The sequence below is a fragment of the Lissotriton vulgaris genome, chromosome 6 (assembly GCF_964263255.1).
Source record: "Lissotriton vulgaris chromosome 6, aLisVul1.2, whole genome shotgun sequence".
Classification (NCBI taxonomy): domain Eukaryota; kingdom Metazoa; phylum Chordata; class Amphibia; order Caudata; family Salamandridae; genus Lissotriton; species Lissotriton vulgaris.
The window spans coordinates 1,625,594,642-1,625,622,557 of NC_141694.1; the positions used below are offsets into that span (position 1 = coordinate 1,625,594,642).

Genomic DNA, 27,916 nt, shown 5'->3' on the forward strand with positions numbered 1-27,916 from the left:
CCCCAAAGAGACACCGCTCAAACGGTTTGCAGACACACTGTCACTTACGGACATATGACTTAGGCAGCATTCCCAGACTAGAGCCTATTCCTTTTACTCAGGCACCCACAAAACCTTTTCACGGATAGATTGCATACTGGCCCCTAGTGGGAGAACTAGGGGAGATACATAAGGTAGAATACCTGGCGAGAGGCCTTGAAGTTGAAGTTAAGGGATTTATAAAGCGCTCGATCACCGTGCGGTTTCTTGGCACTGAGGACAGGTGACCCGAAAGGACAGAGAGGGTAGGCTAGAGTGGAAAAGCTCGTGTGAACAGAAGAGTCTTGAGGGCTTTGCGGAAATCGGGGTAAGCTGGGATGGACCTATTAGAGATGGGGAGAGCATTCCAGAAGGTTGGAGCCAAGATGGAAAACTTCAGCACCCCTGTTTTCTTCTTCCTGAAGCGAGGAACGCATAACAAAATTTGAGAAGAAGAGCGAAGATCTCTATTGGGAACATATGATTTGATTTTAGAATTGATAAAGGCTGGTGCAGTACCTGCCAGAGCCTGAAAAGTCATGCAGCCCATCTTAAATTGTGAACGCTCAGGAATAGGGAGCCAATGTAAGGCTTTTAGCAAAGGGGAAGCGTGGTGAAATTTGGGAAGTTTGTAAATCAGTCAGGCTGCCTGATTTTGAATGAGCTGGAGGCGCCGAAGATCATAAGCAGGGGCGCCTGTGTACAAGACGATGCCATAGTCAAGGTGTGATATGACCATGGCCATGAGGATAAGTTTGAGGGCTGCAAACGAAAAGAAACGGGAGATCTTGCGAATGATACGAAGTGTCAAAAAAGCATGCTGAAACCACAGTGCTGATCTGTGAGCGCATAGTAAGGTCGGTGTTAACTTTAATACCCATATTTTTTACAGAAGAAGAGTGTAGCGGAGGGGAACCAAGCGAAGGGGGCCAAAAGGTAGGGGTCCAAGGGCTGGGACTGCCACCCGTAAGTACCAATTCGGTCTTGTCGGGGTTTAACTTGAGGTGATTGCAGTTCATCCAGTCACTGATGAAAGTCATTATAGTTCGAAAGTTGTGTATAGAAGCAGAGAGTGGAGAGAGATTAAAGATCAGCTGGAGGTCATCGGCGTAGTTGAATACCGAGACATCCATCTGTTGCAGGGCAAATATGAGGGGACGGATGTAGAGGTTGAAGAGGAGGGGAGAGAGGGAGGAACCCTGTGGTACCCCACAATGGACAGCACGTGTAGGGGCCGAAAAATCTGCTAGCTGGACAGCCTGAGTGCGGTTTCCTTAAAAGGAAGTAAGCCAGGCCAGGGCGGGACCAGGATGGAATGGTCGACCGTGTCAAAGGCGGCGGACAAATCAAGCAGAACCAGCGCCTGGGGAGAGTTGATATCCGCACCCCCTCTGAGCTCGTCCAGAACAGAAAGGCCGACCGACTCGGTAGAATGAAATGGACGAAAGCCAGCCTGGTGGGGCACTAAATAGCGGCTTTCCTCAATGAAGGTGCTGAAGGCCTTGGTGACATGACATTCTAAAATTTTTCCCAGAAAAGGGAGAAGAGAAATAGGGCGATAGTTGGAAGGGGAAGAGAGGTCATTCGCCTTTGTGGCTCACAGCAGGTACCCGTACACAACGTCAGACAGGGGAATGGAAGCTAAACCCGTGGGACTTTAAGCACCCACTGGTTGCTAGGGAAATCAGGGTGGACACGGAACTATATTTTAATGAGAACGTGGGTTCAGTGGAATCTGCCTTCACATTATGGGAGGCATACAAACCCGTACTATGGGATAGGGCCCAGAACATAATAGCCCATTAAAAATGGAGAGAAGGGGAAGAGATTGTTGGGCTTGAATCCCGATTATTGCAGATGGAAACATGAAGAAACATGAGCACTCTTATTGTTTTATTAATGGTGTTTATGCAGATTGGAAGTAAATGAAAACAAGGTGTATCACATTACACGCTGGCCCCCTCGGGGGAAGCTAGAAATAAATAAAACCATTTGTTTATGTTTTGCTGTTTTCTAACAGCCGACAGGTGGTATGTAAAAAACAAGCCTTCAGAGCTACCCCGGCACTATCCAATCTCCTCCTCCAATGACATCTCCCAGAGCCAGAAGGAGGAAACAAAGACAAGAAGATAAACGCACGTAGCCACTGAAAAAATGATTGCATGTGTAAAGTACAAGTGCCACCACTTAAGAGTGCTGTTGTCCTAAATACAAAAATAACTACAATCCAAAAACAAACATGAGCAAAGGCAAACAAAAAAAATGGTGCACCCAAAGTAACATAAATAACCAAAAGAGTAAGACCACATGTAACAGGGGCAGTCTCCATAGGAGGTTCCAAAACATAAAAAGGAGGGACTAATTAAGCATTTCACCAAACAAAAACATGCATTTTCAAAGGACACTACTGGGAACCAATCAAAAAGATGGGAGGTGCTCAAATCCCACATCGTACATACATCCTATCTTAAATAGACAGTGCATGCACTGTCTAGGTGAGACCTAAAAAGGTTTGAACTCCAGAGCTTTAATCTTAACTAAATAGAGCTTTTTCTTCAAACTGTATACCTTGTGTGGTGGAAGCACAGTTTGTGTAAGAAAATCAACCATAAGTGCCTAGTCAGTCAGTAAGCCGAGCACAGTCTTAATTAGGCATTTGCAGGCAAATTTGGATGTTGTGCTTTCCTTAAGCAGGAGATAGTACTGTTTTCATGGCAGGAGAAATTAGGTTTTATGTCCTGAAGCCAAAACTTAGAGTGACTCTATGGTTTTCGTCTTTCTTCAGTGTGATCATGGTCTAGGCTCTGAGCCCTGTCTCAATCCCATCACAATCATCTTGATACAACATTACCATATTAGTAATTATTATGAATTTTGAGATTCAGTCTGGCAGACGTATCAATAAGAGGACTGAGCACAGGTGAACACATTTTTTCCACTTTGTTCACTAGGAGGACATTGAGACTAGGAGACATTGAATAAGAAACCTAGGATAATGATTTGGCACTTGGTTGTTGTTGTGAGAGGGGGTGCAGTCTGTTATTAATAACCAGACTAAAGAAATAGAAAAACATTTGGAGGTTGACTGGGTTAATACAGCAGAGGAAAGAAGGTAACATAGTGTTCTACGATCAGCAGTAGAATTATCTTACTGCTTCTTAATGAGTTGATAAAATTGTTATGCTTTATTTCAGGATCATGCCAGATTGGAGCGAGATAGATGGAAAACATTTGCAGCCCAGTATTTGGATGAAGCACCACACTTTCATCAGAGACTAGAAAGAATATATAAACAGTATTCTGATAGCTTTGAGTCTTCACTGGTAAGTAGGAAAGATGTTTGTTATTTAACTAGGAATCTGGGCAAAATGCATTTCATACCTGACATAAGTTGGTATTTCTGCTCAGTTTTCCATACCCATTGTCAACCCTCACCAAAAACAGGACCATGAAACCCTATAGCACATGGCATTAGCGTTATATAGAAAATGTGAATAAATAAGAGTAATTAACTACAATCCCATTGTTTCCTTTTTAAGTCGAGCTTAGGCAGTGCGCATGCGCTGTCTGGATGACCTGTTGCATTGAATAAAGGGATTTGCACCCACCTGCTGCTTACCATTTGTTCAGTCCAGTGGCACTCTTTTTTGCTGCCTCCTAAGTGTTGCACATAGCAATACCTCACTTCTGTTTTTCGCATAGGAGCCACGCCCAACTACTGTTTCCTTCAGCTTGCATTCTTCATCAGTTGTTGAGAAGAACTGTTTTGTAAATATTGCAGTGCAGCACGCCGCGCTGTATCTTTAAGTATGGCGGTTGTGCTGTCCTTTTGTTCTGCACGGTGCAGCTCGCCTACCTCTATCTTTAATAATTGTGAACATACTTTAACTATTAGCACTGCGCCTGTTTCACAAGCACCACGCTTTATGTTTTACTTTCATTCTCGTGTTGTGTTACTTGTCGTGCTGCATCTCCCCATGGGGTGCCCTCCCTGGCGCAGGGGGAGCTGTGTCAAGTTCACACCACCATGGCCAGAACTTTCCGTTTGGGTGCCTTCTCCCCAGCTCACCTATCCCTCACACGTCTGGCTGCGCTCTTAAACGGAGGTCCTTTAAAGCCATTAACAAAATGCAGGCATGTGCTCACTATTCACTGTGCGCCGGTCAATACCGATATTTGAATGCATGCAGCTTCCCCCCTTGCCATAAGATTTATGAGGCAGAACTCGCTCCCTCGGGACAGCCTGAACATTGACTCCTTCTGAAACCCGGGCTGCAACTCGATCCACTTCTGGGTGAGTGGTAGCATGGAGGGTGGGAATGGAAGTTTGTGGCTCTTTCTGCACCTCTGAGCATCTAAACTAACTTCCAGGTGGTGGACTTTTAAAGTGTATGTTGTGCGGTGTACCTGAGGCTCACATGCAGTTTTCAGGTTGTATGTGCTGTGAAATCGGTGCACCCTCCTTGCTCCTGTAGAGTCGGTTTTTTGCATCTTTTCTGTGGTACCTTTTTTATCACTTTTCTACTCCTTGCTGTGTTTATTTATCTGTAGGTGTACTGGGTGTGAAATACGCACACAGCCTTGTTTGTTTTGTATGACATTCAGGCCGATGGTGTTGTTTGTATATGTCCCTGCAGCTGAAGTTTTGGGTGTGTTTTTGACCGTTGCAGGGCCTCCAGAGAAAGCCTAGTTTTGCATCCGGAGCCTGTTCTGGTGCATAAAAAACACGAGCAGAGCCACACCAGCCTTTCATAAGTCCAAAATAAGTGAATTTCTGAGTTTTTAGAGGGGTGCTTTCCCTGTGCCTGCGGCACCCCTTCCATTGCAGTGTTTCGAGGACCAGTGTGTTTGTACTCCGTGCGTGTAAAATGTGTATTGTTACTGCTCACTTTTGTTAGCGTCTGTTTGTTCCATGTGGACACTGTCATTTCTCCCCCACACACCCACTTCTCCTCTCATTTCTCTCTCTCACACTCCAACAACTCACTCTCATCTCGCAATACCACTGCCCTCTCTCATCCCTTCCTCACACTACCTGTTTCCTTTCTACACTGCCCACTTACACATGCTGCCTTCCTGTACCTCCTCCTGCACTAGTCCACCTCTTGCCTCCCCCTTCTAGGTGCCCCTTCCACTTGTCCCTCTATCGCTCTCTCTCTTGTACTCTTTCTTACTCATCTCTCTTGCTCTCTCATGCATTATTCCCACCTTTATCATGTGGTTAACTTCAAGTCTCCAAGCACAGTTTCTATTCAAAGTTTATGTCCCACAAAGCCACACTCTCCTACTCTTCTTAGGGTGTCTTTTGTGTACACAAAACCTCCCTCTTAATGCATCTATTACCTGCTCTGCCCTTCTTTCTTGCGCACTACTTCTGCTCCTCTGTCTCAAATTCAATAACCTCTTTCTACACAAACTACCTCTCCTTCTCATTCTTCCTTTGTGTCTGTTTTCTGCAGGTCTAACCACTATCTATTCACCATTTCACATAATTCCACTACACAAATACACTACACAGCACACAATTCCACAGCTTACCATTCCAATACAACCCACATAATTCCACACCACACCAACTACATCCACTACACTCCAAAGCAAAACACATAGGTAAAAAACATTAACTTTTACTGCGCCAGTAGCTCTAACTCTCACAAATGCGACACTCATTGCATTGCAAATGCATATTTTCCTCTTGACGTCTGTAGTTCTGCCTCACACCTTGTTATATATTGTGGCTTTGTGTCCCTGCCTACTATGCTTCTTCATCATTGTAGATGCATTTGGTGCAGATCTGTACTGTGCCCCATACAAAATGATTTGCATTCAGTGCAGGTGTGAGTTGCAGCAGCCCTGGGGTAGCACAGCATTAAAAGGTGGAAGGGTGTTTTGAATCGCCGGTCTGCCTTTCAATACACAGCTACTGGCAGCACTTTGAGGAGGGTCTGTCTACACTATAGGGGCCACACCTGTGAGTATCCCTGGGAATCGGTGTTCCACTAAGAAACTCCCTTAGACGCGCACTTCCAAGGTGGCACACAGTGAACTTCCTAATGTATACCCCCATGCGATGAGAGAGCACTGCTTTGAGATTGTATGGGTGCACAACTTGTGCCCTTGTGATCCATATATTATAGAAGGGCTCAGGGTGGTGCTAAAAACAGGTGCAAACTGTTGGTGCCCTGTAATATGAAGATTCAGGAAACGAGGTTGTAGTTAAATATCTTCTTTATTCAGTAAGAGGCAACACCCACAGGTATGTGCTGCCGCTCGACTCCAGGACTCCAGGCAACTGACTAACGTTGCCCAGAGTGCTAGAATCGAACGGAGCCATTAGAACAGGAATATAAAAGAAAACATGAAGTATTCCCTCGTGCTGAGTACAGCACGAGGAGAATAGGTATATACTACAACTTCTCCCTCTTCACAACATATCAAAGGAGAAAGCAAAAGAAAAAGAAAAAGGAAAGAAAAGAAAGCAAAAGCATTACAACCTGGAACATGAACATTAATTTCAACTTAAAACGTAATCATTAAACCTGACAGGTAACTTCCTACATCGAACAGATGAAGCAGAAGCTTGATGTAAAACCTTCTCGTCAACCTCAGAATCAATGGATGAGGGAGAGGAACTTGTCAGGGATGCAGATGCATCAGACAAAGAACTCGATGAGGAGAGATCAGTAGAAATAGGAGGAACATCTAACCAAAAAGACCAGTCACACTGATCAAATTGTTCTTTGGTCAAATTCAATAAAGAGCGTGCTTGTGAATTGGACAAGTGAACTAAAGCTCTCTTATTCCACCATCCTCTGTTGCCAAGTAAAGCAGAAGCTTTACTAACAGAAGTTACCTGAACGGGGGTAGAGAATTTTGAGAGACCTTTAGAAACCTTTCTTGGGTTTTTGATGAGAACCCAATCACCGATTTTTAAGTCAACAGAACTGAAACATTTACCTGAATCATGTTTGCTCTTCATGACAGTCTATTTTTGTAAAACTTTTTCAGATAAAGTAACATCAGAAGGTTCAAGGGTCTCGACATTCTTCTCAGACAACCATTTAGGACACAATTTAGTGTGAACATTCCTATTTCTTAATAAAGAAAAAGGAGACATGCCAGTTGTACAATGAGGAGAAATGTTATACGACCAAAACTTTTCTTCAACAGAATTCCTTACATCATTGTGGGAGGAAGTGGCAGTTTGAACAGCATCTTTGAGAAGTCTATTAGCCCGTTCAACCAAACCGTTTGAAGTGGGCGAGTAAAGTGCGACTTTAAAATGAACCACATCATGTTCCAGTAAAAATGAGGTAAATTTTTCGGATATGAAATGGGAACCATTATCAGTAACTACAACAGAAGGAAAGCCTTCAATGATGAACAGATTCCGCAGGAATTTGATGGCGTTGGCAGAGGAGGGAGAGTCACAAAACATGTGATACAACCATTTTGAATGATAGTCAATTAGAAGAATGACATATTTCATGTCATGAGTGAGAACATCAAATGGGCCAGAAAAATCCAAGCCGACCTTTTCCCAAGGTTTATCCGGAAAAGGGACAGGATGAAGGGGTGTACTAATGAGTTTCCATTTCTTATCCGAGAGTAAGCATTCATTACAAGAATCAATGTAAAATTTTACCTGAGACTCAATAGAAGGCCACCAATAATGGGATTTGATAAGTTGAGATGTTTTTGTGATGCCAAGATGGCCTTGATGTGCGAATTTAATGATATCAGGTCTGATATCTGAAGGAGGAACAGAAACATCATGCCTCATTATTAAACTGTTGACAAGGGAGAGTTCAGAAGAAATCATGGAAAAGGCCTTCAGCTCATTAGACAATTTCCTATTCTCAGGCCAGCCCTTAAAAATGTATTGTGCAACCAATTTTAAATTGTGATCATTCTCAAATGCTTTGGACCAAGATTCTTCCGTAATGCAAGGGCATAATTTGGTGGCATCAAGAGTGGCGACTACACACTCAATGTCACCAATTTCCTGAAAATCTGATGAATCATTGAGTGACATGCGAGATAAACAGTCAGCACGAACATTTTTACCACCAGATATATGCTTAATATTGAAGTGAAACTCATGTAACTTGGACAAGAGTCTGACAAGTCTTGAGGAGGCTTTCCCTAGGCCATCCCCATTGAGAAGTTGAGTGAGTGGCTTGTGATCAGTAAATAAATCAAATTCTCGTCCCCATATGTAATTTTTGAACTTTTCAATGGCCCGAACGCAAGCCAAGGACTCTCGCTCAATGGTGCTATAGTGTGTTTCGGAATCCTTAAGTCTCCTAGAAGAAAAAGCAACTGTGTGTTCTTTACCTGAGACCCACTGACCTAAGACAGCACCTAAACCAGTCAAACTGGCGTCAACCATAATGAAACATTTGGCAGAATCTTGAAAGGGATGCAATGCGGGAGCACCAACAATCATGTTCTTGATGTGAGTAAAAGAGGCATCAATTTCTTCAGACCAAGAAAATTTAGAGCCTTTGCGAAGCAAAGAACAAAGAGGTTCAACAATTTGTGCATAGCCTTTTACAAAACGGGCATAATACTCTGCTAAACCCAGAAAGGAGCGAAGGGCATCCTTGTTCTTGGGAGGGGAAGCATGCGTGATAGCCTCAATGAGAGAGGACTTGGGTTTTATACCTTCGGGAGTTAAGGTATGACCTAAGTATTCCAAAGATTGAGAGCCAAATTTACATTTGTCAGCTCTGACAGTCATGCCAGCTTCATTGAGCTTGCTCAAAACAGAAGACAGATGAGACAAATGGGAATTCCAATCAGGAGAAAAAACCAAAATGTCATCCTGATAGGCCTGCACACCAGGAATAGACTCAAAAAGGTGATCCATTATTTTTTTGAAAACACTAGCTGCAGTAGCAAGTCCAAATGGAAGTTTCAAATATTTGAAAACACCAAATGGGGTCACAAACGTGGTGAGATCTTGGGAAGCCTCAGTGAGGGGAACCTGATGGTATGCTGAACGCAAATCAATTAAAGAAAAATATTTTGCACCACCCAGATTGGCCAGGAGATCATGAATCTTGGGGAGGGGATGGCAATCAACCAAAATATTTTTGTTTAATGTGCGTAAATCGGCACATAGCCTAACCTCACCATTCTTTTTGCGTACGATAACAATGGGCGAAACCCATTCGGAAGAGTCTGAAGGTGCAATGATACCATCGTTTTTAAGAGAAGTGAGCACAGATTTAAGCTCATCCCTGGCACTAATAGGGACAGGGCGAACTTTATGAACAATGGGTTGAGCAGAAGCTTTCAGCTTAATTTCATGTTGAAAGCCTTTGACAGTACCTGGTTGGTTGGAAAAAACTTTAGGGAATTTGTCCAAAATTTGTTTAATGTCAGACTCATGATCGTTAACGAGGAGACAATCAGAAACAAAAGGTGGAACAGGAGAATAACCCTCAGGAGGATCACCTACTCTAATGGGATCATCCGAACCAGGAACTAAGAAGAGACCCATTTTGGCGAGATCTTGCCAACCAACAATATTGCGACCCTTAATCGCAACATAAATCTTTGTAATAATAGATCTGCCAAAGCACTCTAGCCTAAAGTTAAAATAGCCAAGCATAATAATGTCAGATTCACCGAATGCTTTGGGACTGAGGTCAGGTTCGAACAAAGAAACGGAGTTATTCCATTTTTCATGAAAGAATACATCATTTAAAATGGTTATTGGAGATCCAGAATCTGCCATTACTAAAATTTCAATGTCCCCAAACAGTGCAGAGCAGAATGGACCTTTAACTAATTTAGGAGCGTCAATGTAATTGCAATGGATAGACACAACCATATCTTGAAATTCATCAATACAATCATCCAAATCAGGACATACAATGTTATTAACAGAAGGTCTAGTCGTCTTTTTGACAGATCTGCATAGACCCTGGAAATGTCCTATTTTTTTACATAAAACACACCTTTTGCCAATAGCAGGGCAAGAAGGATTGTTGCCAATATGAGACTTAGAGCCGCACCTGTAACAATAAGGGTTAGGTTTTTTTTGCAATTGTCTAACAGACTTATTCGTATTAACCAAATTAACAGAATTAGAATTATCAAATGAAGAAGTATGAACAGGAGTATGAGGTTGATCTTTCTGAAGAGCATTAGAAGTAGTAATAGACCTCTCAATGCTTTTAGCAATGTCAATGGTCTCTTGAAGTGTAGGCTTCTTGCAACTCAACAGGCGTTGTTGAATCTTTCTGGAATAACAAGCGAAAACAAATTGATCTCGGATGTAAATGTCAGGATTAGATTCAAACTCGCAAGTGGATGCTAAGATTCTCAACTGGGCAATGTACTCTTCAATAGATTCGTCTTAACGTTGTCTTCTTTTAAAGAAATTATGTCTCTCGAGCATCTCATTAGGTTCTTCACCATAATGCCTTGCTAGGCGAGATAAAGCTTCCTTGTATTCATCCCAATGATCACCCGCATCACCAGAGGGAGCAGGGGACCTTGGAAGATTTTCAAATACATTCTGTGCAGCAACTCCTAAGCAACCATACAAAATAGCAACTTTCCTTTCAGGAGTAAACTTAACTGCGCCAATTGCCACAATATGATTAGCAAAAGCTCTGACCCACTGACGCCAAAAATAGCTGGTTTGCCAGGAAGTTGCAAAAAAGGTGGAGGTTGAGCAAATTGTTGAGAAGAAGCCATTGGAAATAAGTTGCAGTCAAATTGGACGAAATGATGTTAGTGAATTGGTTAAAAACAATAACATATGCCCAAGAAATGAAAAGGTATAAAATCTTGAGTACAACTGAGGTGCAGGCAGTGGTGTGATAGTCACCGAAGGAACCCAACTTTTGAATGAAATAATAAAAGTCGACACTCACATGAAAGTAAATAAAAATACCACAAAATACCAGTAATGAAGTTTTCAAACGATGAAGGAAGAACCTAAATTTGCATCGTTGGAAGAAGTCAATTTCGCTGAGGCGATTCCGTGAAGCCGGCTCCGTGTTAACGCATAGTAATGAGCGCGAAGCTGTAACTAGGCAACCAAATAAAAATGGCCGCCGTGCGGGAGCGTGATGACGGAGTGACGTAGGCGTCAAATGCACGTATCAGAGATGACGTGTGTGAAACACGGAGATGGGTGATGACGTGCGTAGTACTCACGCGATGGCAGGCTCGAGACGAACAGTCAGGGAGATGGCAAAATTGGAGAGAAATCCCCAGGAAGCAGACGAAGCGCAGCCAGTGGAGAAGCGTACAACCAGGCGGTTCAAGACGAACTCCAAAGGTGAGGTGAATGATGGGAGCTGAGTCGGCAGGTTTTGAAGGTTAGCCGAGTTTCTTCCTGGTGGGTGTTGAGAAGGTTCGGGACCCGCTCTTCGCCAAATGTAATATGAAGATTCAGGAAACGAGGTTGTAGTTAAATATCTTCTTTATTCAGTAAGAGGCAACACCCACAGGTATGTGCTGCCGCTCGACTCCAGGACTCCAGGCAACTGACTAACGTTGCCCAGAGTGCTAGAATCGAACGGAGCCATTAGAACAGGAATACAAAAGAAAACATGAAGTATTCCCTCGTGCTGAGTACAGCACGAGGAGAATAGGTATATACTACATGCCCCAGGTAAACTGCAGTTAAAAAAGCTCGTTATCAAAAGTCTGTACTTGTTACTGGTGCTAGGATTGCTGCCAAAGCAAATTGTATCTTTTAAATAAATAAAAAAGAGATAGCATTTTGCAATCCATAAAGTGTCAGCTGCTTTAAGAAACCATCATTTGCCTGAGCTCAAACAAATTAAATGTGGTTGTAGTGGGCCGCTTTCGCGTCTTACCTGGCAAATGTAGGGAACGGATGCCATCAGAGTGATCATGCATTGGCCATCCACCAATCGCTTGCGTACTCTTCTGCAGAAAAGAACACTGGGGGTGTCTGTAGTCTTTTACTTTGAGAAGAAGGTATTGTCTTGCAGTGACTGCCATATGCTAGTTTACTAAAAAATAAAAGATCATTTGTATGTATGATTATATTTTAATAGTAATTCGGTTTTGTGGGGGGACGACTTTATTCATTTGAAGGTATGTTTGTAATTCAAGTAGCAGTCAGGATACCTAACTTTTGCTAATAAACTTACGTGGGTTCGGGATGAGCGGTGGAGGAGCTTGAGGGGCTAAAAAAAAATTGGGGAAAAAAAGAGAAAGTGGAAGCAGAGGACAAGATTTGGAGGTAGAGGAGGGAGCAACGCGGTGCATGGGGTTTGGGAGAACGCAGCACACGAGGGAGACAGCAAGAAAACACTTGCAATCACATAGGCCCAGATGTAGGTAAAATAGATTTACCGATTTTTAATTACCGAATTCTACCGATTCGGTAATTAAAAATCGGTAAATCTAAGGGGTGGATATGTAGGAACATCCAGATGTTCCTTTCACCGAATCGGTAAATATCTGTATTTACCGATTCGGTAAATACCGACCGGTAATGCCCCATTCATTCCTATGGGCTTTGAAGCCCATAGGAATGAATGGGGCATTACCGGTCGGTATTTACCGAATCGGTAAATACCGATTTTGACAAGGGTGCAGGGGGTGTCACTTTGACACCCTCTAGCACCCCCAAAAAAGATTCGGGGGCCATGTGGCAGGCATACCTGCCCTAAGGGCAGGTCTGCCTGTCATATGGCACAGGTGTGCATGCACACATGTGCATGCACACCGGAATCGGTATTTTACCATGAAGTTGGATTTCATGGTAAAATACAGATTCTGTAAGACTTGTGGGACTCAGAAGAGTCCCACCTACATCTCATTGTTACCGAATCGGTAAAAATACCGATTCGGTATTTTACAGATTCGGTAAATTTACCGATCGGTAAATTTACAGAATCTGTAAAATATGTGGCCCTACATACCATTTTGTGAATCTCGGTCGGTAACGGCCGAAAATACCGATTTTCGGCCGTTACCGACCGACCTACATCCGGCCCATAGAGTGCTGAAAGAGAAAGAAAAAAGTAGTTTGCTGAATGTGAGCAGTGGAAGAATTAAAGTCATCCAATCAAAAGAATTGTAAATACGCAATGCTCCTGAGAAGGGATTAACACAAGGAGAGGAAGGAAAGCTGTTGAATAAGAGCAAATATGATTGTTAAGAAAGCCATCTACTGGTAATCAGTGGACTGGCTCAAAGCCCACTGCAAGCATTTTTATCGTCCAAATATGTCTTCTCAACAGTCTGTTTATCAACCCTTTAAAGGACATCAAACAATGGTCATGCAGGATCCGTGGTGGTGGCACATTACAGTGCTTAACATATCAAACATATGAGAAGGAGTGAAAAGCACACTGTCTAGGCTACAACTGGCTTTGTGTCTTCGAAATTCAAATTATTTGTTACACATGCATCCAGATCCTACTAGAAGGTTCACGGAAATGGAATCAACCGGGTTGCAGCATACTATTTTCAACCAAACGATACAGGCACTGTTATCCTGCACCATTTATGAGCATGCTGCCTGTTGTGCTGTGCTCCAGCTGCTCCCAATCACCCGACACACAGTGGAGCTTATGTGCACAGTATTCGTCTGTCAATGTAGAAAAAAGTAAATCTTGTACAATAGCCCAGCCCAATGTGTGCAACAATGAAACAGGAAGCTGTGTCCTGCACTGAATAAACTTCTGTGCAGTATACGCACCCCAGTACATGGCCATGTCTGCTTGTTTAAGTCAGTATTTTTAAGGTCTACTGTCCCTAATACTGTGAAGGCTTTATGTCCATAGTGCTGAGGTGGACATGTTTTTCTTATATGTACCTTGCCTCGTTCTGGAAAATAAAAATGTTCACTTTATGCCTTTCCTAATGGTTCACTATCAAGTTTAGTGTTGTGTAATGCTTATTACACAACACTATTAACTTAAACAATAGTTATGTCGGGTAAAAAACAAGTAATTCAAGTATTTAGAAAATGAATTCATACAATTATTAGTCAAGTTGCAATATTACTTTCTCTGAAAAGACAAAAATGCAAATCCAAGACAACAGATAGGGTATACACAAATTACTTTATGAATTTAGTGTCATTCATAATTTCCCTATATTCAACATATTCATTAGACATTAGGTATATTTTACAAACCGGCGCATCAGACTAAGGTGATCGTGATATTGAGTGCAGTGATCTATCGTGCAATGGTGAAATAAAACCAGTGACTTATATACAAGTGAAGGAAGGGAGGAGGTAAAATGTTAGCCAAAGCGGTATTCAATTGGAGATATTCGTCTGTGCCACTGCGTGTATCGGCTGAATCATTAAACAATGCTATATTCTCATCATTTTCACATGCTCGACGTTAATACAAGGACCACTGGATTCTTTATCTTGATACACAGCATGATAACTGATTTGTTGCCTAATAATAGCCGATACACGGCGCTATGTGAAAATGAAATGGCAATTGGGATGTAAACAGATTTATGTTAACACACCAGTAAGCGAATATATCGTATTATAAATGAATCTATTAACAATACGAATATATGAATTTATTGCAATAAGTATGGTGATTAATTTATTTACGCGAACAGGAATGTACCATTGCAATATGGCGGCTCACAATGAAATGGTCAAGTCCACCTTCTATGTTGTTGGTCACGTGATCGGAAATGCTATGACGAAAGAAGAGTTGTGTAAATAAAAATGGCGGTTTTTAAAGCGTGGATTTAAAAACATTTGACAAAGGCAGTAGCCGAAACGCTTAATGTTTTGCTGAAGATAACGGATGAATACAAGCCCAGCGAGTGCCTATCTCTTTTTGACGGATGGAGAGTGAGTGAAATAAGAGACGCGGCTGCACCGCTGCGGGAACGGCACCCGTTCGGTAGTGCAATATATATATATATATATATATATATATATATCTCCCAAAGGGCGGGGCTCACTCCCTGATCAGCGCGTTCCACATTTGAGGAGACAAAGGCATAACCAGCATCAGCAGAGCCTGACTCGTTTCGGGATCCTCCCTTCTTCAAAGGCTTCTCTGCTACCGAATGACAGCCAACAAAAAGACACCGGAAATAGTCCCTCTTTTATTGTAACTTTAACACTCAGGTGAGTAAACATATCCATAGAGCATTCTGGGGCCATTAGTCTTTCCAATAAAACCCCTGTGGGCTGAGGGCTGCAATTCAGTAAATAACTACTTAAGTCACGGGTGTGCCTCTCGTATTCTCCCCCGTTCAAGTTTGCGCCAGATAGGTCTGATCCGCTGTAGATTCAACCGGCAGCAGAACCGCTATGCGTTTGCGGCGGTGCGCCCCTCGGCCGGGTCAGCCATACAAATGAAGGTCCACAAGTTACCCAAAGGGCGGAGCTCACTCCCTGATCAGCGCGTTCCACATTTGAGGAGACAAAGGCATAAACAGCGTCAGCAGAGCCTGACGCGTTTTGGGATCCTCCCTTCTTCAAAGGCTCTCTGCTACCGAATGACTGTTGAGGGACCTTGGGGGCCAAGAAGCCCTCCTGTTACCTCCAGTCAGACCCGTACAGCGGGATTCCTGAGAGCTGGTCGTAGGCCCCTCCCCCTTTCTCCACCACTCTTCAAACACGACTACTAGTTAAAAAACCTTAGAAATTCACTGAAAAAACAAAGGTTACAGGGACAGTATAGTTAGGCTCAGATTTCACTTGTACAAAACCAGTGAAATTCAGCGGTTCTTGTTACCTGAGCTAACTATAACTTACGCCCCCGCAATGCATTGCTTATGACCTCACATAATACATCACTCATGACATTGTCAGTGACATCACTAATGACATCTTAAATTGGCCAATGCAATTGTGTGTAAGTATTTTGGAAATACGAAAGAGCATACATGAAGTCATAACATATACTCATTGAGCTACAGGCAGAAGCACTACAGGTCTCCTCAACCACCAAACTTGCACCCTCGAAACATGTGGTATACATTTGATCTATTCACAGTGAATCTTTGCATTGGGATCCATTTCCCTGCTGCAACAAGTGATTGGAAAACAGTTATGGTGTGCCTCAGAACTCAATTCTTTACGCTGCGTAGGTTAACAATAGAGTAAGGAAAAAATAAGATTGACGATGAAGACAACCAAAACTAAGTAGTGGGCAGCTTCTAAGCCCACTGTACACTAACACAATGTTTTACCAGTAACAGCACATGCACTGCCTGAGGTGAGCCCTAAAAAGTATGACACAGTCACTTCTCTCACAGAATCCAGCTTTGGCAACCTTCCATTTCTCACTGAACAGATTCAGGACACCTGCAGAGCATTGACTTACAATTAAAAAATTGGAATTTGTAGTCCACTCCTGTGAAAAACTGGGTTACTGGTTGAGGGCAGTGAGCCTGAATATCAAAAAGCAATCATAATCTCTGTCAGGGTGAAACACAAGAAAACTGAAATGTACCTGTGCTTAACCCTCTGGTAGCTTGGCACAAAGCACTCAGGCTTAACTTAAAGGCAATGTGTAAAGTATTTATGCAGCACTTCAAACAGTAATAAAGTGAAAACACAACCCAAGAAAAATCCCACATCAATTTAGAAACATTTAGTCAACTTTAAAAAATAATTTGACTCTAGAATGATGAGAATCCAATCAGTAGAACTTGAGATATGCAATTTGAAAGATTTCAGGTAAGTGTAGCACCAGAAAAGCACACATCGGCACTCGCGTTATCTGGTCGTGGAAGAGACTGGTTGAAAGTCACAAGTTGAGGCCGACCTTGATTTCTCGCTGCCCGGATACGGAGGCCAACTTAGTCTTGCTCAAACAGTTACCTTCAAATTCCACTGCTAAGATTCTGTTTGTGGTGGAGGGGGCCTCAAGGAGGAGGATGAGCATTACGAATGTCCTGTCGGGTGTCACAAATGGTCCATTGCTGGAGCTTCACGTTGGCAGTCACTGTGAGCTGTGGATGCTGTGGCGCAAAGTGCAGATCTTGTGCTGCTGGGCGTCGTTAACAGCCTTGTGGGCTGAAGAATCAGGTACACTGGAACTTCACATTGGTGGGCGGCTCGGATGACAAGATCTTGGCGCAAACAGGCCTGTTTGCGGTTGTGAAGTGCCCCAAATGTCAGGGTTTCTCTTTTTCTTGAGGAGAGAGATCAACTGATGCCACACCAAGGGTCTAGGACCTGAGAGACACCTCTGGGGGAGCAAGAACTCATTCCAGCAGAAGCCAGCTGGTTCAGTTGCAGTTCCAAACAGCAGGTCAGCTGGGCAGTTGCAGGGCGCCTCTGGAGCTTGTTATATCCCTGTATCTCAGAACAGGAGGTCAGTCTGCTGCCCCTTGGAGCCACTTCATCCTGGGTTGAAGGGTGCAAGTATAGTCTTCCTTCTCAGCAGGCAGGGCAGCAGGCATCAGAGCTGCAGAGTGAATGGGCAGTATAGTGCCAGTCCTTCTCAATTCAAAACAGCACAGCAGTCCTTCTTCTCTAGTATCCACACGTTCAGCAGTGTACTCAAGAGTAGGTCTGAGGGTCCCAATTTTATACCCAACGCCTTCTTTGAAGTTTCTAATGAATTCCCTTTGAAGTTCTTGAAGTTTCCGGCCACCCCTGCCATGGGTCCAAGCTTGCTGCATGAACAATGCAGTGGTTATAAGTCCTATGTGTGAAGACATGAGGGCACAGCCAGTGGCGGGTCCTCTGTTAATGCGAAGGAGTGGGTTTTTTTTGGTTTTTTTGTCCTCATTCGCCAGCTCGCCTCCCGTTTCTACTAACTATTCCACCACTGGGCTTTTTATCTTATAAGCTGGTAAGAGGAAAAGGCATAAACCTCACCTGTTCTTGAATCTGGCCACCTAGATAACCAACCATTCCAAGCCAGCTAACTCAACCGGTGTGTCCACCTCTTCCTATATTATCGACCTGGGATAACGCATAGTAACTACCAGCGTGATAGGCGGAGGCTTAATCATCGGACAACATCTTTATTTACATTATATCTCATCCTCCCCTAATCTACCTTACCCAAAACATAAAAGAAAGGGTACCCAAAACCCACTTTTTTTTTCTTAGTGTGATCTGAAATATCAAGCATGGCTGTATATCTCATAGCCAATATCCAGTCAATTATTTTGGGGGTGAGCGGAGAGACCCACTGCTTGCATAGCTCTCTACGGGCTAATAAAATAGCGTAAAAAATAAGTTTCACATTATCATTCATGCTTTTTTTCTCTAAATCATATCTCCCCATTATTACTAGTTCAGGGCTTACCTCAATCTGCAGATTCAGGACTTGAGACAAACAATTACTTACATCCTGCCAGAATTGTCTTATATTCAGGCAAAACACAAATATATGTAAGTCGTCCACGTTGGGGGTCTTGCATTTCGGACACTCCACTACGCCACCAGCTTTAAATTTCGACAGTCTGCGAGGAGACCAATACGCCCTGTGAATCGTAAACAAGAGGTTTCGCCTTAAGTTTGCAGGATTAACAATACTGTAAAGCATAGCCATTGTTACTTGCCATTGGTTCTCCGTCGCGATCTTCACAAGCATTCTTTCCACAGAACCTCCGGAAGCAAGAAAGGGCCATCCTCCATATTCAATATCATCCAATACCACATGGCCACCTCCTTCTTGAAGACCTCCTCCGTTCCAAGCTTTAACTCAAAGTCATTTTGTGTCCCAATTATTCTTTCTGGATCATTTGCCCAGCTATGAATCTGCAGATATTTATATCTTGAAAAAACCTGCCCCCACATTTATTGACATTGACCCCAGGTGACCAACTTGCACTCCTGGAACAAATCCTTCCATCTCTGAAGTAGACCCGCTCTCTTTAGCGGGCGAGCCAAAGCATCCTTTGTCCAAGACGGAGATCCAGGAGAATCCCATAGTGGAGCCATATAGCTAAAATACGGTAACTTTAATTATCTCCTTATCTTGTACCAAATCTCCGCCAAATCCCGAAGGACCTTAAGCCTGACCTTCTTGAAAAACGTAGTGTCTGCATATTTATACAAAAAAACAAAATCTTTATAGTCGCAACTTTTCAACATCACACTAAATATTCCTCCGATCGTTGATGTAGTCAGGGTACCCAACAGCATCCTACAGTTTTTTAAGCAGAAAGCCCACGCGTACATTTGCAGGTCCGGGGCCGCCAAACCTCCTTTACTAGCTCTCCTCCTTAGTTTTTTCCAGGAGAGGCGTGACCCCTTTGATGCCCAAATAAATGAAACTATCTTGCTCTGCAATTTGGCCAGCCATTCCTTTCTGAACCCAAGGGGGATAGTCTCAAACAAAAACATAACCTTCGGCAGGATCACCATCTTCACTAGATTGGTCCGGCCATATAGCGACAATGGTAAATTCATCCATCCCTTAAGAGTGGCCGAAACTTCTTCTTTCTTTATCTTAAAGAAATTTACTTTAGTAAGGACCCCAATGCTTTGGGTGATGATCCTAATCCCCAGGTATCTCATTTCTGTCTTGCTAACTAGCCCTTCTGTATTTAAATTCCAAGCCATGATCTCGGTTTTATCCTGATTTATCTCGTAGCCTGAGACTGCTCCAAATTCCGTAGTTATTTTTACAAGGTCCTCCAAGGACTGATGCAAATTAGAGGAATAAATGACAATATCATCTGCATACAAGCCCATTTTTTTCGACCAATCGCCAACCACAAAAGGGGGTATCCTCTCAGAACTTCTGATTCTACAAGCTAGTGGTTCTATGTATAAATTGAATAACAAGGGTGACAGGCGACACCCTTGTCTTGTCCCACACATTATTTTAACAGACTGAGTTAATATGCCATTAACCAAAACACGTGATGTCGGGGAACAGTACAAATAAAGGAGGGACTCAGTAAAATTCTTTCCCAGCTTAAGATGTTGCAAAAGTGCTTTTAAAAAAATCAAATTAACCGGATCAAAAGCCTTGGCGGCATCCAAAGCAATCACCGCCAAGGGGAGTTCATGAGCAGAAGCCATGTCTATGATTCCGATAAGAGTAAAAGTTAGTTCTTTCAAATACCACCCCTTAATAAAGCCTTGCGGAGGAGTGTTGCCCTACTGCAAAAAAAGATAAAATAAAATGTCTATAACCATCATTATTTTTCCTATTGTATGTAGCCCGTGTACAGTGTGGGGCGGAGCTGACCAGAGCAGGGGAGGAGTGGCTTTCACTCCCAGAGTGCGCATTAGCTGTTGGGCCAGCCCTCTTGGGCCGACCAAACAGTTTATGCACACTTTGCATGTTCCTACCAGGCGGCATTGCACAGGCTCCCTGTTCGAGTCTGAGCTCCGATCCACGGCACTCAGACCGATCACAACGCTGCATTGTCTCAGGGGAGCCTATGTACTGGGTGCTTCCTGCTGCCGGCCGGACTGCAGGAAGGAAGGGGACGCAGGTGAGGGAGCAGCCGGCTGTTTTAAGGTAAGGTCTTTTTTATTTTTATTTATCCCCACCCTACCTCCCCCTTCCAGTAGCAGCAGCTACTGGGCACATCCTATCCAGTTGCAAGTGGGACTGTGCCCAGCTCCACCCCTCATCCTACCTAGAAGGATTAAACAAAGTTCAGCTGCCAACTACACCTATAGATGTGACCCAGGAACAGGCTCCAGGCACCAAATAGTAATGACAGGTCAATGCCAACTTTCAAAAAGTTAAATATGCAACATAAGTATCTGGCTGTAATGGTTTAGACACACTTATTTCAAAAGATCCAAGACAATATACTTCTCTACCCTGGTCTGGGTATTTATTTCACCTTTAATTAAGCAACTATTTAAACATTAATTTATTGTTTTATAAAGCATGTCCTGCAGGACAACTGTCCTCTTTTTCTATGAAGACCTTTGAAATGATCCAAAATATATACAACCAATGCAAAAACACATATTTGAAAACTGCATGCAAACATTTATGGCATTAAGACTTGATCTTCATTTACAAATTACGAAACATTCACAACCTGGTAGACATGTTGTAAACACATTCACAGTAAAAAAAAACGGTAGAACACTACCAGCCTGACAAAATTAAACACCAGAGGAATAAATCACATATAGTAGGATTTTTATAACCCTCTTGAAACTGGCTAAGGGGTTCTTACAGGAATGATCAGGAGTGGATGCTTTGAATCTGTTGTCCACTGAACGTCATGTAATTTTTTCTGCTATTACCCTAGCCTTTGTCATCAACGCGTTTCGTACCCTTTTTATTTATGGGTTCTCATCAGGACCCAAACTGAATATTAAATGGTCTATTCTGGCTTGTAGTGATAGGGCCCAATACCCCAGTACATACATGTTCTAAAAGTGAAATTTTCAAAATTGTAACTTAAAATCCGACTTTACCATTTAAGAGGATTTTTAATTACAATTTCCCAGACACCAAACTTGACATTCCTAATTTCTCTCAATTGAAAGTTAACGCTTATTAAATGCAATAAGGCAAACCAACGCTATCCTATGAGAAGGGTAGTCCTTGCAGTAGTGAAAGAGAATTTGAGAGTTTTTCACTAACAGGACATGTAAAAGTTAAAATTACGTGTCCATCTTTTTAAATACACTGCACCCTGCCCTATCGGCTGTTAAGAGCCTACCCTAGGGGTGACTTGTATGTATTCAAAAGGAAGATTTAGGCCTGGCAAAAGGTGTATTTTACCAGGTCGAAATGGCAGCTCAATAATGCACACAGAGGGTGCAATAGCAGTCCTGAGATATGTTTAAAAGGCTGTTTAAATGGGTGACATAATCAGTGAAATAAAGATCAGCTCAAACCACATGTGCCCAAGCAATCCCCTTCACCAAGCAGGCAAGCTGGAGGATGGTGATGGTGTTGAAATGCTGGGAGAATTTTAGTAAGTGGAAATGACTTGAGGGTCAATGAGCGCCGATTAACCATCTTTGTTATTAATATGTATGAAACAAAGTGACTATTGTGGAGTGGAAGTACTCTTTATTCAATAAGAATCACATGTGGTGCTTTGTCTTGAAAAAAATAATAAAGTGTGTTATAAAAAACAAAAATGTATGAAACGAAGTGAAGATGGCCCTAGAACACTAGACATACATTCTCACGCCAGGACACTCAATTCTTACAAGTTCAAATCAGTGCCTTGGTTCATATGCCATTTGTAGTGGTGCTGCAGCTGAAGAATGAAATGTAAGCAATGTACTCTGGCTTGCTCCAAAGATTTTCTTGCTTGTCACTGTTGAATGATGGTAATTCAATTAATGACAGACACAAAGACATGTTTAACAAGATATATTAAGGTACAACAGAGCTGCAGTGACCACCATACAGATCTGCTGGCAGCCTACAGCTGCACTCTGCTCCTACATAACAAGCATCGGCATAGCCAATAGGTCTCGCCTTTGGGATCTTATAAGTGTTTAACCATGCAACAGTTGATGTTGTTGCGCCAAGGATATTATGCTGCATAACTAAATACTTATAAGTTCCCTAAAGCGAGACCTATTGGCTATGCCAATGCTTGTTTTTGGGGGGGGGGGGGGTTTGAGTGTTATATAGAGTTTTATATAGTGCGAACTCGACCCGGAGATATCCGGTATCTGAGCGCTTTACATGAGCATTAGGTGCGTTACAGATGGACACATTCATTTTGTTAGGCACGGGAGATGAGTGATTTGCCCAGAATCACAGGATGTTGAGCTGTTGTTGACTCGACTCTAACCTGGTTCCCCAGCTTCGAGGTGTACTCCTCTAGCCATTAGGCCACATCCTCTCATTGCAGAGAATTAAAAAATAAACCGAGACATGAACAGGTGACCAGCTAAGTGATTGTTCAAGAAAGTTTAAAGTATATTTTCCCTGTCCTTGAGGGTCGTGATGAGAGACATTCTACTAATCTCCACATGCGTTACCACCTAGCTCCCAGAGTCCAGATTCTGAGCTCCGTTTCCACTCCTTGGCTTACAGTGGGTAAACTAATGTTCAGGAGCAGTTGTTTGAATTGCTTCAATAGCCAGTGACAGCTACAGAACAGTGATAGGAACATGGTGTTCCAAAAGCGACATCCTTGCCTCATGTTTTTAGACTGGGAATCGACCGGAAATACCGGTTAGAAGGTCATCGATTAAACTTGTTGATTTCTACTAAAAATACATTTTGTTTCTGTTATTGTAGCCACAAGGCTACATATTTTAAACTTTTCTTTTTAGTATCCAGGGGCATAGTATTTTATATTGAATATTTTTGTACATTTTGTGTTGTAAACAAATGTACTTTGTGATTCTATTTCGAGCACCAAGAGTTAGGAAGTTACATTTCTTAAGAATGGAGGCTGTTTCTAGCCCATAGTGTTTCTGTATATTAGATTTACAATTTCTGCAGCAGCTACGTATCTACACTTTACTGCAATAGGCTTAGATTAATTGTGGTCTCTGTCTGTACTCCTGAAACCACAGATTTGAATGTCAGTGAAGAGTTGTAGAATTGTTAATTTCCTGGGGTCGATAAAAGGAAAATAGTTTATGGTGAGATTAGTAGCACCTTTTAGTATGAAACATAAATTGAAAGCCTATTTAAAACATCCTCAAGAATCGGACAAAATTACCCGAACTCTTCACATTACACTACCGAAAACTGGCCACTAGATGTCAGCATTGCAGTTTTACATGGGAAAGAAATTACCTACGGAGTCCTTTTAGTTATTCCGGTAAATGCAACAATTCTTAAAAACAAGCATTGGCCGCGCGGCCATAAATCGTGGCTGTAAGGGTGCCCACGAGATGGCGCCTGTGCTCCTAAGCGCGCACCCTCTCGCTGGTGGCGGGAGAAAGCCTTTTGGTAGCACTTCAAAAAGCCAGCTACTAAATGTCTTGACAGATCCGCGCATGTGCTGGCTCTAGAGAGACCTAAAAACCTCTCACATGCACAAGCATTTTGCTATCCTCCCAATGGCATGTGCTAGCAATGGGCACATTTCAGGACAAACACTACATACTACCGATAATATTAATGAGTCGTGTTGGTTTGCAGACATCATATTAGTTCAGATGCCTCTAAAATGTAGAACTTAAAGTCAACATGTGTAGTGTATGGTTGGATTTTGATACTAAAAGATGAAATTGATTATAAGATTGAAGTTACTCATACTCATGAGCTCTAAGTGCACTTTTCGTAAAATAATTGAAAAGGCTATCTTTTTACTTCTGCTAAATTCTTGAGACCACTCCGGGCTCTAACCCTCTAATTCTTCTATTATATGAGTGGGGGCAGTGCAAAGAAACACTATATACCAGTCAGGAGTCCCACCTTGTCTTTGGTGAACCCTGATATATAAGGCTTCTTCTATTGTTTTATTCTCTTAAAGAAGTCAAAGAAATCTGAATAAAGTATTGACTTCCTTATCCTCGCCTATATTGGATCTTGGAAATAAAAAATAATAAGCTTTAGCTTCAAATCACTTGTGTCACAGCATGTGGAGGGGAGGACTATGCATGCTTAGTCTCCTCACAGTGAGCATCAGCATATTTTACAGTATGATACACAAACAAGTTGATTCTGTTCTCACATGTTTTAAGGGAGTAATAAGACTTAAATATTGTATCTAACACATTTGCGATAACGCTCAAACAGGTGTAAATTGAAGAAAAATGTATTTAAGCAAATTAATGTTCATTAGAGGAGGACACATTTTGTGTTCCCTGATAAGTAGTACATTTGCTTCTATATATCTTAAGTGAACAATTAGAAAATGGATGAGACCATACAAATTGATCTATGCAAGTTCATGAAGTGTTGATTTGGCAATCCTGTTTATTATTTCAACAGATCAAAATTGGTGATTTTACATACTTTGAAGAGGATGGCGGAATTTTTCGTGCACGACAAAATGAGGGTATACAGTACTTTTCGCTTGTCTTACTACATTGTATATCCTGACGACCCAGTAATTCTTTATGCTGCATTTCACATTTTAGTCAATAATGAGGCCCAATTATTGTCTTTCATAGAATACTTAACATTCTTCCACTTCCTGATGATGGTCCAGGCTGTGTGCTTGTCCTTGACTGCATATTACAGAAAACTGTCTGTAGTATTATCATTCTCTGCTTCTATTTTGACTATCCTTAATGTGCCTTTTAAATATTTATGAAAGAATCCAAAGGAACCTCTACATTCATATATGCGTACATGTCAAGTTGTCCATACTTAAAAATATTTTACTGTTAATTATATCAGGACATCAGAAAATCAGACTGCCTAATAAATATCTGTCTTTTTTTAATTAGGACTTATTCTATAATACACTGTGGAAATAGCAACTCCCTTAATGTTTTATCAAAATGTATTTCTCTTGTTGTTCATACAGTTCAGAAATTAGAAATGTATGTGCAGATAAAATACTAATAGTGAAAGAAAACTATCATTGCAATAAAGTAAAATCACAAGGTATAATCCCAGAATATTGAGGCCTAAGTATTGTTTGACAAAAATAATAGGTTGTAAATGTTTTTTTGAAACAGATCGTCTCAGTGAATAATAGAAAATCTACACTCAACGGAGGGATATTTTTGTAAACTATATTTACGCCACAATATTTATGTAAAGCAGCGTTTTTGCTGTTGGTAATAGGGCATACAATCAAATCACAACACTCCTGTGACTTTCCATCAATTAGTATTCAGAGAAACTGTGGGTGTCCACTAAATCAATAGGGTGACTTAATATGATATATTTTCCAAAGTAATATATAACCTTAATTATATATTTAAAGATAGTTCATTTACAAAGGGGTAGGTCTATACAGAGAACAATTCCATAACAATCCCTTAACTTCAAACCTGCTTACAATGCACAAAGAGTTCCATTAGTAGGCATAGGTACTGAATGTATCCTGCTTCCAGCCAATCAATGTAGTTTTGGTGCTTTCTAAAAGTAAGATTGCTCCCTGGTGCTTCTCGCAGTAGATTCCTTATCTTTGAATCCTCCATGGCCTCTCACCTGGATTTGGCACATTTTTTAAATAGTGATAGCTTTACTCTGTCACTAGGTGGTGCAATTGCGACTCCTTATGCAGATCTGCTTGATTCATTTGGAACCAATGTAGCGGATCATTAATTTAAGACTGGTGTCCATTATGCCACGTCTTTTTTTCAGCATACTACAGAAATGAGCATCTGGAGCTCCCTTTATTATTTTCACCAAACTTTTTTCATCTTTGGCAGATCAGATTTTAATACGAAACATGAAACCATTACAAGATGGTGCCTCTCTAGAACTTATTTCACTTCATTTAAAGAGAGCCCAACAAACAACTGATCATCCTTCCTGAATTTCTTTAGTTCAGTCACTGTAAAGACTAAATAAAACCCTTTCAGTCATAGAGTGACGCATACATTATGCAAAAAAGAAGGAGAGATCTCTGGGTAGTTCTCAAGTTTAGGTGGAAAGCAGCACCTGTTAGAGCACTCTCCACACCAACAACACTCTAGATCTGCTCACCTCAAATGTCTGTTTTTCTATCAAAGTCTTTAAGCATAGGATTAGCAAAGTGCCTTTGCAAAGTGGGGGCTTAGAGGGTTCTCTTTGACATTAAAGTGTTAAGTCCTGCTTGATTGTCACAACCTGCTTGAAAGGCCTGCTGGGATTTTTTGCACTTGGGGCGCACTTCAAAAAGGCCAGTCCTGTCACAGGTAAATATAAGGCGACCCTTGAGCAGGGCCCTTTTCTTGTCTTCAGCCAGTCAGGTCCCCATTATAGCGGGACCCTCTTTAACATTGCAGTATCACAGCATGCTTGACAGGTCTGCTTGGTTTACATATAATATTTGGGGCACAATCCAAAGGAGGGAAACCGAATGCCAAAACACTTTATGTGTATTCAATATCTGGCTGCTGAAAGCTCAGCTTTGCTTTGATTTTACCAGACATCTGTCCCAGAGTTTTTTGTGGGTACTGGAACTGGCTAAAATGGATTTAGTGTAAGATGCAGAAGGACATCATGAGTACGATAGTACATGCGCCAAATACACCCAAGCCCTCAGAGCCTGAGTTTAGTTTGGTTGAAGGCTTTGGCCATGTTGAAAATGCCAAAGTGGGTAGGGTCAGCCCCAGGAATATTTACCCATTGGTTAGGGCCCCCTTAGTGGTCATTCCCACCCACTAGCTCATGAAAAACACAAATGTGGCACCTTCAGGCACCCACTTCATAACACTCCTGGGCTTGTGGAAGATCAGAAGAAGACTGTACCTTCTGTTTGAGACCATAGAGGACCCCAGAAGACTGGACCTGCACTCCCTCTTGTACCCAAGACAGAGAAGTGGACTCCAAGGGCCATAAGGTTGAGCAACAGAGGCCTTTTCCTTCAATCCCCAGTTGACCGGTGACTTCTGCCTGTCACCCTGTCTTTCTAAGTGTGTCCCTTGATGTCCTAGGGGGCTTTATAAGTGTACTCTTGTGGTGGATTGGAGCTTAAAGGACTAAAGTCAGAAGGTAAAATCTTTGACCAGGATGAACCTGGCGTGTGTATCTTACCCCTACGCCATCGCAGTTGGCTCCTAATAGAGCCTGGTTCATGTTCTACTGCAACCATTAACTATGTTAGTCACTTTGTACTTCTTGCCACTAGTTCTACTTAAACCTTTAGAAATGTATATCTCCAATTTCCCAATTTGACATTTGTCATTTTGGTGTAAATTTCTTTATAAAATGTTACTATATTTTTCTAAATTTGTTCTGGGGTTTTTCTTGTTATGCATTACGACTTTATTACTGTTTTAGTATTGCATAAATATTTTACACATTGAATCTAAGTTAAACCTTTCTGCTCTGCACAATAGCTACCAAGGGGTTAATCTCAGGTTTGTTTTGTGACTTTAATTGGTCACCCTGACAAGAACTGTGATTATTACTTGAGATGGGTA

At 42.0% G+C, this 27,916-nt stretch overlaps 1 protein-coding gene across 2 annotated transcripts in view; it reads left to right on the forward strand.

The window, feature by feature from the left end:
• The window catches only part of PREPL (prolyl endopeptidase like), a 469,235-nt gene that overhangs the window by 32,616 nt on the left and 408,703 nt on the right, over nucleotides 1-27,916 (forward strand). For both annotated transcript variants that reach the window (XM_086927792.1, XM_086927791.1), the window contains 2 exons: nucleotides 3,213-3,341; nucleotides 24,822-24,888. In XM_086927792.1, the coding sequence (XP_086783918.1) occupies nucleotides 3,213-3,341; nucleotides 24,822-24,888 (196 nt within the window). The remainder of the gene's footprint in view (nucleotides 1-3,212; nucleotides 3,342-24,821; nucleotides 24,889-27,916) is intronic.